The sequence below is a fragment of the Phalacrocorax aristotelis genome, chromosome 1 (assembly GCF_949628215.1).
Source record: "Phalacrocorax aristotelis chromosome 1, bGulAri2.1, whole genome shotgun sequence".
Taxonomy (NCBI): domain Eukaryota; kingdom Metazoa; phylum Chordata; class Aves; order Suliformes; family Phalacrocoracidae; genus Phalacrocorax; species Phalacrocorax aristotelis.
Genome location: NC_134276.1, coordinates 34236418 through 34253699, shown reverse-complemented (window position 1 = coordinate 34253699; position 17282 = coordinate 34236418). Strand labels below are relative to the sequence as shown.

The 17282-nt window shown below is 38.6% G+C and overlaps 1 protein-coding gene across 5 annotated transcripts in view; it reads left to right on the top strand.

Annotated features, from left to right (window-relative positions):
• The window catches only part of AKAP11 (A-kinase anchoring protein 11), a 42786-nt gene extending 31339 nt beyond the window's left edge, over positions 1–11447 (top strand). For all 5 annotated transcript variants that reach the window (XM_075087586.1, XM_075087576.1, XM_075087568.1 and 2 more), the window contains 2 exons: positions 2324–2484; positions 9097–11447. In XM_075087586.1, coding sequence (XP_074943687.1) covers positions 2324–2484; positions 9097–9243 — 308 coding nt within the window. In that variant the 3' untranslated portion in view covers positions 9244–11447. The remainder of the gene's footprint in view (positions 1–2323; positions 2485–9096) is intronic.
• Positions 11448–17282: the final 5835 nt, after the last annotated feature.

Below are 17282 nucleotides of genomic sequence, written 5' to 3'. Positions count from 1 at the left end.
GCATGTCAGTCAAGTGTCAGAATATATTCTTAGATTAATACCCTAGTACACCTCTTAATGCACTGAAATTTACAGCCTTTGGGAAATGCTAGTCTCTGATGCTCACACATGTACTTAATAACAGAAGGTAGCGAACTCTGATCAGCTTGTTGGAAGTGTAAATTTGTATGTGTAGAATTAATTCTTTGTAAAACATTTGATAAGGAGCTATGGCAATATATCTGCATGGTGATACTCGAGATACCAAAGAAGTTACTCAAACTGGACATATTAACCTTGGAAGAGGAGTCATGAGAAACAGTGAAAAAACTTGGTCTCGATACATTTGCTATAATCACTTTGTAGTGAAATTTAAAATAGGGTCTATCCAGAATCTTGCTACAGCTTTCAGGTTTGTAGAAGATCTCTGCACTGCTTCTAGTCTGATCGAAGTGCCAGAGAACACTGTTCTCAAATGAGAACAGCCTCAATACACAGTGTATGAGCCTGATTTAAAGACGAGCTGATGTTAGAGCAAGTTTACACAGAGCTTTTCTTTCTGGTGGGTATATTCTGAAGATGGAATAAGCATTTCAAGAAACCTCTGCTACCCACTTACAGAGGATATTCAGCCATGCTGCACATCTTCAAATAGTCTTGTAAGCAGAAAGATGTGTGGTGGTATTTTTTTTTTTCCTTGTTTTTAACTCCTGGAAAAATATATGGACATTAACTACATCTCTTAATTTTATTTCTTTTTTAATCAGATCTGACTCTAACGTAATAAGGAAATAAAACTAAACTAAATTATTTAGTATTTTTCCTCAGAAAATAATTATAATGAAAGTATTTTCTGCAATATAGCTTTCATATAAGTTGTCAATACAGCATTGATTTCTTTTGGTCTTGACTTTAAAAAAGTTGTAGCATCTCAAATGTTCAAATTGCTCCACTAAAATAGTGCTTGATTTTATTTCTTTACACAGTTTAGGTGTCTGCTGGAGTGCAACATACTGCTTTATACGGTATTAAGGATTTCCTAGATAAATTTTTCCGGTTTAATTTCTTCACCATCTCACTATTGTTTTGAAAAGGCGCTCTCTGTTACTTTCACTGTAGGACCATTTAAATAGCATTCTAGGTAGAAAACCTGTGTACCTGGTCTTGCACACTTGGAAGTCCTCTTCAGGTCGTCCCTAGAAATGTTTGGCTTTTCTAAGCTGGCTGCACCTTGTTCACCAAAGAATTTGAAACAAAGCCTTGTTATTACAAAATGTACATCTATTTTCTAAAACTAAAAAAATATATAAAAATTTCCCAGTGATACATTACCACAGTGCTTTCCGTCCACTAAGTGTCATAAATTTTTTTACAATTGGTTCTTTCTCTTATAAAGATGTTACGTTTTGGGGCTTCTGGACAAATATTCCGTTATCCATCAAAAGTACACTTATGTTGACAGTACTGCTAGTTAATTTTCTGTGTCTTTTACCTCCTGAAGGAATCTATCCCATCTTGCTTAACTTTGCCAGTTAGGAATGAATACTTTGCGTACCTCAGTTTTCATAAGCTTGATTGGAAGAGTAGTGAGATTGAGGTCAACTGCAGATGAATATATGTTTTCACTGCCAATATATTCCTTGTTTCTAGAGTGTTACGTCCAGTAGTCTGGGAGCAGAGACTTCAAGAACAACATGGAGAGCACTACACATATGCTTAGTTGGTTCTGAGGGTATGGCAAAGAATTACAGTGATAGCTGGATACAGAAATTCAGAGTGGGAACAGAGGATGACAATACTGCAGTTTGTGTTATTAATGCAACTGTTCTTTCAATACTGTATTAATTTTTTGGAACCCATGCTGTAAAGGAAGTGTTGAAAAACTGGAAAGGCCTCAGTAAAAACAGCACTATATTTTGGAAAAACTCAGGGGCAGTCTGATCAGTCTGCCTGTACAGGAAGGAATATTCTGAAATACACACTTTTTAAAAATTTAATAGATTAAGGCATAGCAAAAAACCAGCAGTTGGAAACAGACGACTGATGGACAATGTGAGAGCCATTGCTGTTCGGTTTATGAAAGGCTGTGTTAAATTCCTTGCCATTAAAGCTTAGACATCTTTTAATACTCAGCTATGTTTGCATACAGTTGTAAATGGGATAAACAGTACTTCCTTATGTGGAAGTGCAGAAACACTTCAGACTAGCATGACTTTTTCCTTTCATATTATCTGTGTGGTCTAAATTGAGGTTTTAAAATTAATATAGTCTAAACAATGAACTACAGAGACTTTTTTTGAAACAATTTGAAGCTATAGATTTGATGATTTTATTTTAATGCTAGGTTTGGCGCAAATACGAAAGACTGTAGCAATAGCAAACATTGATCTGGAACCTAATCTAGTGGACCCCCAGCTCAGAGCAGCACTCCAGTGGCTGGCAGCTTCTGAAACAGAGGTGTCTGATCTTCACTTTCATGACACTGCTACAAGAGATTTTGTCTTCGTAAGTACTTGGATTTGGTGGGTGGTGGGGAAGGGGAAGGATTTGCTTGATTTCTGTTTGCTGCGATACACCAGCTGCTACTACTTTATTTGCCACTCAATAATAATGAGGATTTGCTGTTGAGGAAAATCATTATTTAAATCCTGAGAGGTCAAAGAGAGCCTGTCTGGTCTGGGCATGTACCATAAATAAAATAGTATTAACCAAAGCTGAGTTAACTTGTTCCACAAGTTGTTTTCCTAGTTTTATTCTAAAGAGGATACAATTGCAGGATTTTTGTTTGGTGAAAAATATTTTTTTTCAAACATTTTTTACTTAGTACTTAATTGTCTATAAATTGAATCTTTCTGAGAACTTCCTCATGTAAATTAATTTCTAACTTAATATTCTGGTGTTTGGTGTTCTGCCTCAGGTTGTTTTTGCTAGCAAATGCACATTTTCCTATCAGTAGGAAGTTTAGGTTTTAATTAAATATGAAATATGTTTTTGTTCTGTATGCAACTGCAACCAAAACTATTAAGAAAGAAAGTGAAATAAAACTGTTTCATTTTTAGGTGTTCTTATTTTTGGTTTTATAGATCAAATTTAATATGTGGCCAAAGAGAAATTAGAAGTTTAAAGAACTAAGCTTTAGGATCCACCCAAGGGTGCTGAGGGAGCTGGAAGAAGTGCTCACCAAGCCAGTCTCTGTCATTTTATCGGCAGTTCTGGCTAACTGGGGAGGTCCCAGTTGTGACTGGAGGTGAGCAAATGTGACGCCCATCTACAAGAAGGGCCGGAAGGAGGATCTGGGGAACTATAGGCCTGTCAGTCTCACCTTGGTGCTGGGGAGGGTTATGGAGCAGCTCACCTTGAGTGCCATCACCCAGCATGTACAGGACAACCAGGGGATCAGGCCCAGACAGCGTGGATTTATGAAAGGTGGGTCCTGCTTGACTAACCTGGTGTCCTTCTGTGACAAGGTGATCCAGTTAGTGGATGGGGAAAGGCTGTGGTGGATGTTGTCTACCTACTCTTTAGTAAAGCCTTTCACACCATTTCCCACAGCATTCTTCTGGAGAAGCTGGCTGCTCGTGACTTGGATGGGCGTACTCTTCGCTGGGTAAAAAACTGTCTGGATGGCCAGGCCCAAAGAGTGGTGGTGAATGGAGTTAAATCCAGTTGGCAGCCAGTCGCAAGCCATGTTCCCCAGGGCTCAGTGTTGGGGTCAGTTCTGTTTAACGTCTTTATCAATGATCTGGATGAGGAGAATTGAGTGCACCCTCAGTAAGTTTGCAGGCAACACCAGAGTGGGTGGGAGGGTCGATCTGCTTGAGGATAGGAAGGCTCTAGAGGGGGATCTGGACAGGCTGGATCGATGGGCTGAGGCCAATTTTATGAGGTTTAACAAGGCCAAGTGTCAGGTCCTGCACCTGGGTCGCAACACCCCATGCAACGCTACATACAGGCTTGGGGAAGGGTGGCTGGAAAGCTGCCCGGCAGAGAAGGACCTGGGGGTGTTGGTTGACAGCTGCCTGAACATGAGCCAGCAGTGTGCCCAGGTGACCAAGAAGGCCAACAGCATCCTGGCTTGTATCAGGAGTAGTGTGGCCAGCAGGACTAGGGAAGAGATCGTGCCCCTGTACTCGGCACTGGTGAGGCCGTACCTTGAGTACTGTGTTCAGTTTTGGGCCCCTCACTACAAGAAGGACATTGAGGTGCTGGAGCGTATCCAGAGAAGGGCAATGAAGCTGGTGAAGGGTCTAGAGTACAAGTCTTAAGAGGAGCAGTTGAGGGAGCTGGGGTTGTTTAGCCTGGAGAAGAGGAGGCTGAGGGGAGACCTTATTGCTCTCTACAACTACCTGAAAGGAGGTTGTAGCAAGGTGAGTGTCCATCTTTTCTCCCAAGTCACTAAAGATAAGGCAAGAGTAAATGGCCTCAAGTTGCATCAGGAGAGGTTTAGATTGGATATTAGGAAAATTTTTTTCACCAGAAGGGTTATCAAGCATTGGAACAGGCTACCCAGGGAAGTGATTGAGCCTCCATCCCCGGAGGTACGTAGGAGATGTTTAGATGTGGCACTTAGGGCCATGGTTTAGTGGTGGACTTGGCAGGGTTAGTTCAACAGTTGGACTTGATGATTTTAAAGGTCTTTTCCAACCTAAATGATTCTGTGATTCTAATTAATGTCTCTTAGGGAAGGGTCAAAATTTTGGTATGTGTACCGACCAGAGTATTTCCATCACAAACATGTAAGAGAAACTTGTATCTATGATTTTATACAAAAATATTTTTCCTGTGAGCTACACACCAAACTGCACATGATAATCTGTCATTCATTACATTTGACCTATTTTTTTTAATCTTCTACCAAGGAATTATTTTAACATCACCTGGCTACTGAAAGGCTGATTTAACAGATATATAGGCATTGTCTCTAATGATGAGGTTGATAGGAACAATAAATTACCAAAAATTTTTATTTTGTGACCTGATAACATATGAAAAAGCATTAACATGATGCTATTAGTATGTTTTTAATAATTAAGATCTGTTAAAAACAACTTAACATGCATATTAGTATATTAAGGAAGGAAAAGCTTGCTCTCGGTTCCAGAATTTAGTATTGAGTCTTCAACTTGGTGCTTTCCAAAGCTCAGATCATGATTTTGAGAGAAAAGGGGAGTGACCAGGAAGTAGAAGTCAGTATGACTAAATTGACTCCCAAACTTAGATGCATATGTGCACCTGTGGTGCTTAGAGCGTGAAAGGTACCTAGAGAGGTCAGTCCTGATCGTACCTGGGCTGAATTTTCCTAAGAGTGGCCTCTCGCTTTCAAGCCCAGAATAAAAATGCTAGTTTTGTTTTCCTTTTGCCTGTGTAACTGTGTAGTACCTGTATTCAATCTCAAGAGTTGGAAGTCTTGCATTCTTAAAACAAACCAGAAAATTGGGAAATGTCTTTTGGGCAAGTTGAAATATATCCTCTCTGCTACTTTTCTGGAGGTTGGCATGTTTGATTTAGACTTATTTCAGAAATATGTTTTCCTGTACATTAGTTCAGACACTTAAAGTGGACTTCATGCTTTCATAAACTAGAAGGCAGTTTGAGAAGACTTTTCTCCATTTCTGTTTTTATTTGAAACTGTTGGGTTTAATCCTTGTATTCATACGTTCCTTCCCTGTTATGGTTTATAAGTCTCTTAACATGAAGAAGAAAGTACTTCACTTTTTCTGTTCTCACATGCCTGCTCCAGCATTCTCTGAAGTTCTTTTGATGTGAGTTGAGTTTAGTGACTACAGTCATTCTGACCTTGTGAGTCATTTTTGCTATCTTTTGAAAATCTGTCTATTTCATGCTTGTCATATGTGGATTGCAAGGTTGCAAATACTCAGGCAGAATAGTGGTAGGACACACAAGTGTTAGCAGTCTCCATTGTGTGTGCATGTGAGATAAAGTCCTGTATCTTACACTGCAATGTAACATGTAAGACAAAAAATAGATGGCAGGTGCCTCTTCTTTTAGTTTTTCCTCAAGTCTCATTTTTCTGCCAGTTCCGACTGAGTAGATTCTAAAGTTGTGATGCTACTATTTGAGTCAATGCCTGAAGACGCACAGGAAAGATATTATTAGCTGGCTGTGTATCTGAACACTACTCTAGCTAATCTAATAAAAGAACATGCTGAGAAGAGCACTCTGGACAATAGCAGTGTCTATTATGTATGCCCTCCTAAAAATTGTAATGTTTTTCTACTTGACACTTCAGTCATAAATTGATACTGAGTTGACACCTAAAGATAAAGCATAAGACCCTCAGGCAGGCAGTAGTCATGCGGTCCTGAAAATGTTAAATAGTTAATTGATTCACTTAGATTCATAGATTAATTTCTAGTTCTCCAGATGCAGTTATGTTAAAATGAATTGAAATCCAGTTTCCCACCCTGGAGGCAGGGAAGGATTACCTGGTTTTTATTCCATCCCATTTCCCAATTGGAATGTATAACGCTGTCACTCTACAGACTTGTGCCTGTGTCTGTTTTGTACTGTTTGTATCTAAACTGAATTGCCAAACCCCAGTCTGACTCGGCATCTCTCAAAATTTCTTAGAGTTCAAAAGAAGGTACAGAATTTTCAAAGCGCAGTGTCTGCCTGAATAATCTTGTATAGGAAAGATAGGTAACGCTTGATTAGTTTCTGAAGTTAAAATATATTTCAAAAATTTTCAAGATTATAAATTCAGAGAATGAAGACTTTCTGAAAGAATGCTTATAAGTGTACTAAGGTCATTTTGAAAATAAACTTCTTTCAGGATTGTATTAATAAAAATAAGATATTTAGTAGTACAAAATAAGAAGTCTTGCTATTAGTCCCAGCCTGATCCTGCTGGTCTCTGAACCAAACTGTGGGTTTTAAATTAGCAATAGTCATTCTCACGTCTGTCACTAGTAAAGTTAGACAAGCACCTCCAGAGGGCACTACAGCCCAGCAGAAAACTAAACTGACCTCTATATACCGATCTCTCGCCAGTTTTGTTCATCTCATAGGGACTTTGGAAAGTTATCTCAGTTATGCTGGGAATGAACATGGGCTTTAGGTCACACTGAAAACAGTCATTTTCACTATAAGCAGTTGGTGGGTTCTGGAAGGGAGGAAGGGCTTGTGTTGGCTAATCACAGCAAGGTTATGAGCCACTGATGTGGTACGGCTGTATAAAAGAGAAAAATACTCCTAGCATATATCAGGCAAGGTATTACTTGCTGCAGCTGGGTATGAACTCTCACTTAAGGATACACGTTTGGCTCAGCAAGGCAGAAAGGAGTTGAATACCTATGTATGAAACAAAATACATTTCTTAGGAGCTAGAACAAGAAGCCAGTAAATTAGAATAGATAGTTCTTAACTTCTTTGAGAAGCCTGACAATGTAGATATGCAAGTGCCTGGATTAAGAAAAAAAAAAGTTCAATTTTTAATCAGAATGTACCTAGCTGTTCTAGGGTTCCTGGTGTCTATTTTGAGTAAAGTCCAGTATTTTACTTGTCTGACAGTAAGAAACAGATCAGTCAGCTAAAGAAATAGTGGGACTGAACTTTGAACTTTAAATTAAATTAGAAAGATTAGCAAAGCCAGCTGACAAATCTGTCATCTTACCATGGTGGTATCTTTTCCTTTGGAGAGAAGCAAATACAGTGTAAAGTTTAAGTAGGTCTTTGGATATTAGCCAGGCTTTCCTCAGGCGTAAGAAAAATGACCATTCTTTTATAAAGCAACAAACACCATTTACAAAATTGCCTGTTGTAGATTATAAAACTCCTGCTTCCCCTGCTCTATTTTAAAATACACAAATAATTGACAGAACTAACTACAGATTTTGGTCTCCTTTTATGTAGAAATTATGTATTTTTTCTTTTTTTCACTGAAAAAAGTTTCAGTGTTCAGTATATATCTTACTCAAGATTAGAGGGGATCTTTTTCACTTGTTCACGTTAATTGTTTTCTCAAGAAGTTACTTGTTCTGTAGATATTTTTATGCCCATGCTGTTTCTGTCAGTTCCGTCACCTGCCTTGCCGTTGGAACATCATCTAGGTGAAGCAGCAGAGAGAAATTGTCTTACTTTTTTTTTTTAATAGAATTTTGTATTTCAATCTGATAGGTCTTGCAGAAGAAACATGAATTTTTAGTTTTGTAGCTGTGGAAGCTATTTCAGTGAACACTGTTTATGACTTTTAAAAAAATTTAATTTATAGAATATCATGGTAAGAACTATAAAAGGCAATAAAATTTTCCAGTTCCAAAGAATAAGTAGGGTAAGTGTCTAAATTGTCTTTATTAAATGCAGCATTGACAGTTGTCCAGAAAGCTACAGAGAATAAAGTTTGTTTGTGCGAGTGTTGTGGTTTGGTTTTAGTTTTTGGCGTGTTGGGTTCTTCTTGTTTGTTTGTTTTTGTTTTTGTTCTGGTTTTTTAACTAAAAGATTTTTTTACTCCTGGGCAAACTAGCAAATTCATCCTTGTCTTTTGGCAGGCTTTCTTCCGTATATAGCTGAACTTGACACATAAGCAAAGGGAGACTTTTGCTTAGACTCCTGAGTGAAAAAAAATGTTTTCAGCCACACTGATCTCCGCTTCCAAGTGGTAGTTTAACTTAACCCTCACCTTTTCCTCTTCCCTCAGATGTTAAATTTCCCAACTCTGAAGACACTGTTTTCGTTGACGGTAGCATCTGTGCCACCCAAACCACACTATATGTTGTGAAAGGAAAATCCACATCCTTTTATTAAGACTGAGTTTTCTCTTTTTATATGTGCATTATTGGCATGGGAGGGGTGGCGAATGCCTTAATCTTGTGTTCAGAATTTCCTGTTTTCTGCAGTCTTGATGAACCACAGCCCTCATACCTGTGGTACCACATCATTTGAAAATGTCGCTCCCTCCAGAAGAAAATTTTGTGAAAACTGCCCTAAAGAAAAGTGCCTGATTCTTGCGGAAGTTTTTGTTTTTATAGATGTGGGAATAACGATTAACTCATTACAACCGATTTCTTATGAGCTAACATTTCAAGAATAACTTCTGTAACTGTTAATCAGGATACGCCGGTCAAAACATTTTTTTGTGTTCCCCTGTCTCCCCTTTAGCTTTCCAGAAGACTGCGAGAAAGAGATTGGAAAGTTGGAGATCTCTTGCAAGCAGTGCTGAAATATTGTGAAATGATAGAGAAGGCGTCTGATGGAGAGCAAGCTCTAAATAAGTCTTTGGCTGGCTGGCTTCTGGAAAATGTCTGAAAAATCCAAAGATACAACACTCTTCACTTCATTCCTCTTTTGAAAGGAGATAGGAAGAACACAGATATGTAAAATTCAACTAATGAATGCTCAAGTAATTGTCAGCATTTAAAACACTTCGAGGTGAAAGTCAAAATAGCTGTGCTGTGCTTTGTGATACTGTGCATATGGTATGTTTATTCAGTCCATAATCGGTATTGTCCACCCGTGCATAACTTGTATTTACTGCTGTGTTCAGACCATGAAATATTTATGAAAAAAAATCCCTTGTCTATGATAGTAGTTCAGAGGAGACAGTCTCAGGCATGATATTCAGGATCCCCGCTGTGCCAGGATAGCTCTTTTTCCCACTTGTACGTATGATATTTTCACAGTGGGACTAGGAGCACTGATGTTCTGCAAAAATCTGTTCTGGAAAACCTTGCTGCAGACAGTGGGAAAAATTACTGACATTGGCCAGGTGTTAGCTGCCCAAGGGCACCATTGCAAGAAGAAAATTGTGACCCACCCAAGCAGCCCCTTAATTCAGTCTGGCTTCATAGCCGCCTTTATCAAGTTTAACTTTATGTGAAGATATGAGAGTCTGCTCTGAAACTGTTGAGGTGCAAAATACGTGTTCCCTTTTGTTGACTACTGTAGAGCTGGTAACTCCTGGTAGAAGGGCAGGCTGGGTAGCTGAGCATAATTTCATACATACTTCTTCAGCAAGGTTTCCTGAAGCTTGCCAATCTGGTTTAAATTGCTAAATTTCTTACTGAAGCTTTTTTATGCAGTTACTTCCATGACATCAATTCTGTGTTGAAGAATTTGTATATTAGTCTCTCACATAGATGTGTTAAGAAGTAGCAGATAGAAACTTCTTCCTCTGAGGATCTTGGCCGTCTTTTTGACTGGTCTAAGTCTTTATTTCTTAGCCTCCATATATGAATTTGCTTTTTGGTAATAAAGAGAATTTTGTTACTTGGTTAGCACTTAAGCATTTAGCAAAGACAGATAATTAAAACATAAAGGAGAAATTTCTTGCAAATTGATTTTTCCTTCTTCTTAACTACCTTCACTGAATTTTTTCTAAAGGCACTTTTAATCAAGTGTTTTAAGCAGTCTAATCGGGTTTCTCACCGTTGCTGCTGACTTGCCTTTCTGCCTGAAGGGAAATTTGGTGGTTTGAAAATGCTTTTTGGGTTTTGTTCATTTATACATCCTTTCAGAGAAAAAAGGCATGTGCTGGTAATGACAAGGTGGCCACCTCAGAACTCATATCACTTGCAAGAGAATCATGGAGTCTTACTTATGTTGGATGAACAAATAGCCTTTTCATAGAAAAATATATGTTAGTATGGTTTGGAAGTTTCTGATCCCAAACAAGGAGAGATAAAGACTCTAAAGTTATTCGTTAATTTTACTGGAATATGTACAATTCTGATTTTCCCTACCTACTAAATTACACTGGTAAACTGAAGAGCACGCTCCGTGCAATGTCTTTATGTTTTAGGAAAGCATTCCACTGGTCTTTTCACAGAAGCCTCGTTTCTTTTAGTCCTCATTTGTCATCTGGATTTCTGCCTTGGATCTCCCAAAGTTCACCTTTCTCACAGAGTTAAAGATTTTTCAACATTTGCATATACGCACACGTGTGTTTACACATGTGCATGCACACATAGATATGTATGTATATGTATCTATATGTGTATGAGATCTCACCAATATGAACTTACAATGTAAACTTTTACCACTAACTTAAACTATGAGCATAACAGAATTTTATTGCTTCACTCTCTGTATCATTTCACTGAATGAAAGATCTATGTATGCCATGTGACAAAAAACCCAAAAACCATTACATGGTCTTTTGTCATGTTATAGGTAATACAATGCCAAGCATCAGGAATCATTTTTCTCCAGAGCCCAAAGTGGGGGGAAAGTTATCTTAATGCCAGTATTTGGACAATGGGGCTAGTAACAAATACTTTTGAAGAGTTGTACAAAAGTTGTCTGGATTTTTTTTTTTTCTCCCATACTCCTTTCTTCTGTGGTGTTTTTTGTTTTGTTTTGTTTTTTTTTTAGGCTGATTTTTGACGTTGTTTCAGGCAAATATTTGAAACCATTCTGTGGCTGTAACATCTTCCCTTAACGCAGCATAATGTACTTGTACAAATTTACCCATAAAATTGAAATATCAAGAAAATAAAATACTAAAACCTGTGCCTCAGGAATAAATTTTACTCTGGGTTTTGGACTCTTACGTTCTTACCAAGCGGAAATTCAGGACATGAGGATACAGTAGTGCTTGTACAGTGTCTCTGTACATGTCCAAAACCAAATTGAGAAAGATATTGAAGGCATTGTAAATGTACAGCTTTATACATTTGAAAACAACAACACAGGAACAGCCAGGTTTTAAATGATTTATCCAGTATGGTGGATTTTATAAAGTTGGTGAAGTGGTTTTTCTTTTTAACTACTTTTCTGGAGACAGGCAGAAGATTGTGCGATTCCCAAAGCTTACAACTATTCAAGAAGTTAGGTAGAGAATAGTTGCACTAAAAATTATTTTTATAAATGGAGTCTTGTTTTCAGACTGACCAAATGCATTATTTAACTATTGGCTGGGGTTATATTAAGGAAGAAATTGATTTATTAGCCTCTGAGGAAAGTAGCATAGTTTCCAAATTTACGTGAGAAAAATATCTTATAAAATACTTTGTTTTTACTTAAACAAAAAACCAATTTTCTAAACCGATTATTTTAAATTTGTTCTGGATGACTTGACTTTTATCCTTGGGTATCAAAATTGGGAAAGCATTAAACTAAGATGGCAAATTATTATAATTTAATAATTATAATAATCTTTGGGAAACCTTACGCTGACTGTATCTAATTGGTGCTGTCTGCCATATTAGTGAGAAAGCTGTTCTTTGCTAATGCGAGTCTTACATTACGCTATTACTGAGTTTATTCAAACCTCCTGACCACAACTACAGAAGTGTAAATGAAAACTGTAAAACCATAAAAAGCCACATTTTGGTCCATTTAAACCAGACAACTCTGCTTTATAAACAAATATAATAAGGTGGAGTTTGTTTCATCTTGCATTTTTTTTCTGTATGGGAAACCTGAGTTGGTAATTTAATTTTTTAGTTGGAAAATATACACAATGGTGTTATTGTTCCAGAAGACACCCTTCTCAAACAGTTCAAAAATACTTTCGGTGTTCTGAAAAATGGAAGCGTTCGGATGTGTTGTAAGATCCTTTAGAAAAAGCACTTTGAAAATAGTCTCTTTATAAATTAACAATTAAAAGTGGCTGTATTTGAAACAAGTTTAAACATTCAGACACAGAAGTATGCATGAAGCCTTAAAACCAAACAAATCTTAAACCCATATGCTGAAATTAAAGAGAATTTGCTGTCTCAAAATAAGGATGTGAAAAAGTAGCTAAGACGATGTACTTGAATGCAGTTTGTTTAGTATCTTTGTTCTTGAGTTTTAAAAGATTGTGTAAGCATTTTAAAAAACAAACAAAAACCAAAAACCCAGCAACCCACATTCCGAGACTAATTAGGTCTCTCAAAAATGGTATCAGATTTTAAACGTTACTTTTTCTAATGTAACTTTGTCTGGGACCTTTTTTACAAAGAGCCACACATTGTTGGAGATGGGAACACAGTAAGCAGAAAACACTGTCACCAGCCCAAACCCCCCTAGTTTTACACAGTTGATTTGCAAAAAAGAAGACAAGATTCGGGAATTATTTTAGTGTAAGAATTTTGGCTTTTCAGCAAGAGCCACTACTGTCAAGCATTTACTGTACTTGAGCTCTGAAGAAGCAAGTACAGAGCCCAGCCACTGTAGTCACTTTATTTTGTACCATCTTTGTACATTCCTATTGTATAGCTGGAGTCGTAGTTTTAGAGGGCCTTTGTTCTGTTGTAATATCTGAATAGTATTTAATACTAAAATTTGTTATAATTTGCTGGAACTGCTGCTTATTCGTGCAGTGTTACAGTAATTCACAGCCCAGTTAGTGAAGCAATTATATACCAAAAGCAGTTTGAATAATTATAAATGTTTATGTAGCTGTACGCAATGAATATGAAGGTCTTGTACTGTATAATGGTGACGAGTTTTGCCATTTTAGTAATTTAACTATATCCAGTTTTCAGATTATGAACTCCAGGTTGCACTAAATTTGTCCTTGTTTTAGCAGTGGCTTAAAATAAAACACATTTCACTGTCTTTGAGAGCGCTGTCATTTCTTGTAAATTCATGGAATATTATTTTTCTTTTCAGCTAACACAGCTAAGGTTGGTCTTGGTCAGTGGTTGCGTGAAGGCGCTTGAAAAATGTATAGTATATAGTGCATCAGTAGATGGCATACTTCTTACAGAATTAAATTGGTGGCCAGAGGAGTGAGAGAACACTGTTTTACTGTCTTCGGGTTGGAAGGTAAACGCATAGTTCCGGTTACATGAAGTAAAGCGTCACATGGGTTCTTTGAGGAGAGACTGGGCAAGAAATCTACTCTTAGTATCTCAACAGAAATAGGATGTAACAACCAGTCTACCTCAATCTTGTCTTGCCTGGAAGCTAGGTTAGGGAGGTTGGCTTGGTATTTCCGTGTGGACTGAGGCTGGTCTTTGGCACATTGTACGGTATTTGGGGAATCGGTGTAAAAGCCAGCTTTAGAGTCTTCTGGACAAATGCAAGAACACACTGCTAATGAAAATGTTGTATGAAATGTGAAGTTTCATAAGCCTATGCAAAATCCTCGAGTGTTTTGGTATCTTGTGAAATCTACCAAACAGCATATTGTCAAGTACCCCAAAATAGTAATGCTGCGCAGAGGTGTTGTGCACAGATACAGTTTCTAAGATTTAAAAGTGCTGCCATTGCCAATAGCTGTCTTAATGTTTTTTGATTTATATGTTGTGGATCTAATAATCTCAGCAGGGTTTCATTTCAAGAATTAGGAAGTTTTTGCTGAAGTTACTTCTAAACCGGTACGTATGTGCAACTCTCCTTGATTCTTTTATTTTTCCAATGGTTGTTTAAAGGAGGTTTCAATATTATTTATGGGATTATTTCCAAAAGGAGAATTTTTTTGTTTCATTACCGTATCTATTTTGAAGATATTTTTTGTTTGTTTGGGTAACGCCTCACATTCAATCATGTAGAAAATATATGTTAACTGAAGTGAGTAAGCATTTAACTTATTCTTAAAATGTTGTAAAGCCGAGAAAAGACGGGTAGCGAGTTTGGAAACAAAAAAACCCCAGATTTTTGCGAAGAGAAAGAAGAGGGTATTCATGTGCAAGATTAGTCTGAGCTTTTTTCTTCCTGCCTGAACTTTATTTTTCTTTCTTTCAGCAGTCTGGTTCTGGCTGGCTTCATTCAACCACAGAACAGTATCCATGCACTTTGTTTAACCTTGGTGTGTTAAATTGAGAGTTAAGTCTCCAGCTATTCCGTAGTCTTCGCCCAACATGTGTGCTATTCCATCTCCTGCTGCCACTGCTCGGACCTTCCTCTTGATCCCTCGGCTGAGCTGCTGGTGTGACTGAATTCCATGCTGGTTACTGCTCCGAGCCTCTGGTTGGAAGGTGGCTACGGAAAGTGAGTCATGCCAAGGCCGAAGAAATGTACCCGGAGCACTAACCTTACTGGTTATTGAGCACCATATTAATCAAATGCTGTCTCTTCCCCTGCTGTTAAGGCAAACCACAAAGCGTGTGACTGCTTGGGGCAAGGGAACTAACCATGACAAGCATGAGACCATGTCTGTGGTCAAGGTACTGGCTATGTAGGCCATGACCGCACAGCACCTTTCCACAGGAATTGTGCAAACTGAAATCGGGGCCTCCACATAGTCAAAACCTATAGTCTGTCTTGCCTTCATTCCTCCAAACGTTGCTGCTGCGTCTAGGGCTGTGAAGGAGCTCAGTGTATGTGTGTGGTTTTTTGGTTGTTTTTTTTTCTTAATTAAGAATGGGCAAAAGAGAACACTTGTGCAAGTCACTTGACTTGGTTTCCTGAAGTTCCAGTGCTTCGGCCAGGAATAAGATGAATTTCAACAGAAGAAACGGTGTGATAATATGTGTGTGTGTGTGTTTCTGCTATCTGCCTCTCTAGCCCACTTACTGCCCGTCTCTTAATTTGTACAGTCTCCACCTCGTATAACTTCCAAGTCCCCTCCTACACTTTCCTTGTGGCTGTTGCTGCTTTCTACTTTTTTTCTGACCCTTGTCCCGTCTTCGAGTATGGCTGTCATCTCCTCCTTTCTTGACCCTACTGTGTTGTCCTGATGTGACTTCTGGCCTCGTTCTTGGCCGGTGGAAGTGGTTAAAAACCAGCAAGGGGAGTCTTCTTAGCTGAGAGGCTATGGAATAAGGCTTGCCTACCAGAAATCATCAAGCAGTGAAGAAGAGCTAAACTTGCTTTTGGCTGAGTTTTTCACTCCTGTAGGAAAGTAATCTGTGGTTGCTTTGGTTTGGAACACAGCTTATTGCTTGCAAAACCCTTAGTTTTTATGCTGATCGGAAAGTAACTTTTAAGCTGATACTGAAGTATAATGTAACTCTAACACGCTACGTTATTCATGCGGGTATACATTCAGTGTGCTGCATCACAGCTGCTTCGGGACACAGACAGGGCAAAACTCATTCCTTTTGAAAGCTGGCAAAATCCCAGTTGTCTCACCCACTTACCTCAGGTCTCAGTTTAGATAGAGAGTAACCTTTAATAACAATCACTGGACACAATTCCCAGTGTCTCTGTTTCCGAGAAGAACGTGCTTTCCTAATTATTGCCCCATAATATTGTGCTCTGAGCAGATGTTGCAGCTGGATTGATTAACAGCACAAAATCAGACATATTATTCATGCTGCTGCAAAAGTGCAAATGCAGTATGGATGGAGATACAACAAATAATCATAGTCTCACGCTCTTAAGTCGTATTTTTAGAGGAGTTGCGTAATGTTTCTTTAGGAAACCAGAATATGACTATGGTAAGCAAGCTGTGAAAGAAGGTCATCAGAATGTAGTTGTTTAGAGGAATTAGTCAAGAGAAATTACAATACTGGGCTGTCCTATTCAACAGAACTCTCCACAGCGTGTTATGCAGTATGTATCAGAGAAGTGTTAGGGTTCACAGTTAAATCTACTGGAGTTAAAAAGCACTGGGCATAAGAGAGGTTCCAAGCTAACTGTTGCAGGATTGAGATGTTTAGCTAATATTTCTGCAGCAACAGATGCTACGCATTTTTCATGCTGTTCACCTAGGAAGTTCAGGACTTGCCTTATGTCCTAATTTAATGCTGTAAACTACAACGTAAAGACAGTACCTTCAGGGTGGTCAGAGTCATGAAAGGGTTAAGCCTGAGCCATCTTGACGAGCCTAGTGCATGCTGGCATCTTCAACAAAACCTCTTTTCCTGTGACTGCCTGAGAAAATAAAGAGGTGGGTGTTGGAAATTCCCCACGGAGTCTGGAGGGCCCTCATCAGTATGATCAAAGCGCTTTTGAGAGGCTCCTAGAGACATGGTTTCAGAGAAGGAGCAATGGTAATTTCTGTGTAAAATTATTTTGTGAGATTTTTTTTCTTCTTCTCCTTAAAGTGTTGGAATGTTACTGTTTATGGTATATTGTGGTTTAACCCCAGCCGGTGACTGAGCACCACCCAGCCGCTTGCTCGCTCCCCACAGTGGGATGGGGGAGAGTCGAAAGGGTAAAAGTGAGAAAACTCATGGGTTGCGATAGACAGTTTAATAAAATAATAGTAGTAATAATAACATAAAAAAGAATACACAAAGCAAGTCATGCATGATGCAGTGCTCACCACCCACTGATTGATGCCCAGCCTGTCCCTGAGCAGCAGCCCCCCCGGCCAGCTTTCCCCTAGTTTAGGTACTGAGCATGCTGTCATACGGTATGGAATGTCCCTTTGGCCGGCTGGGGTCAGCTGTCCTGGCTGCGCCCCCTCCCACCTTCTTGTGCATCTCCAGCCTTCTCAGTCCGCAGAGCGTGAGAAGCTGAGAAGTCCT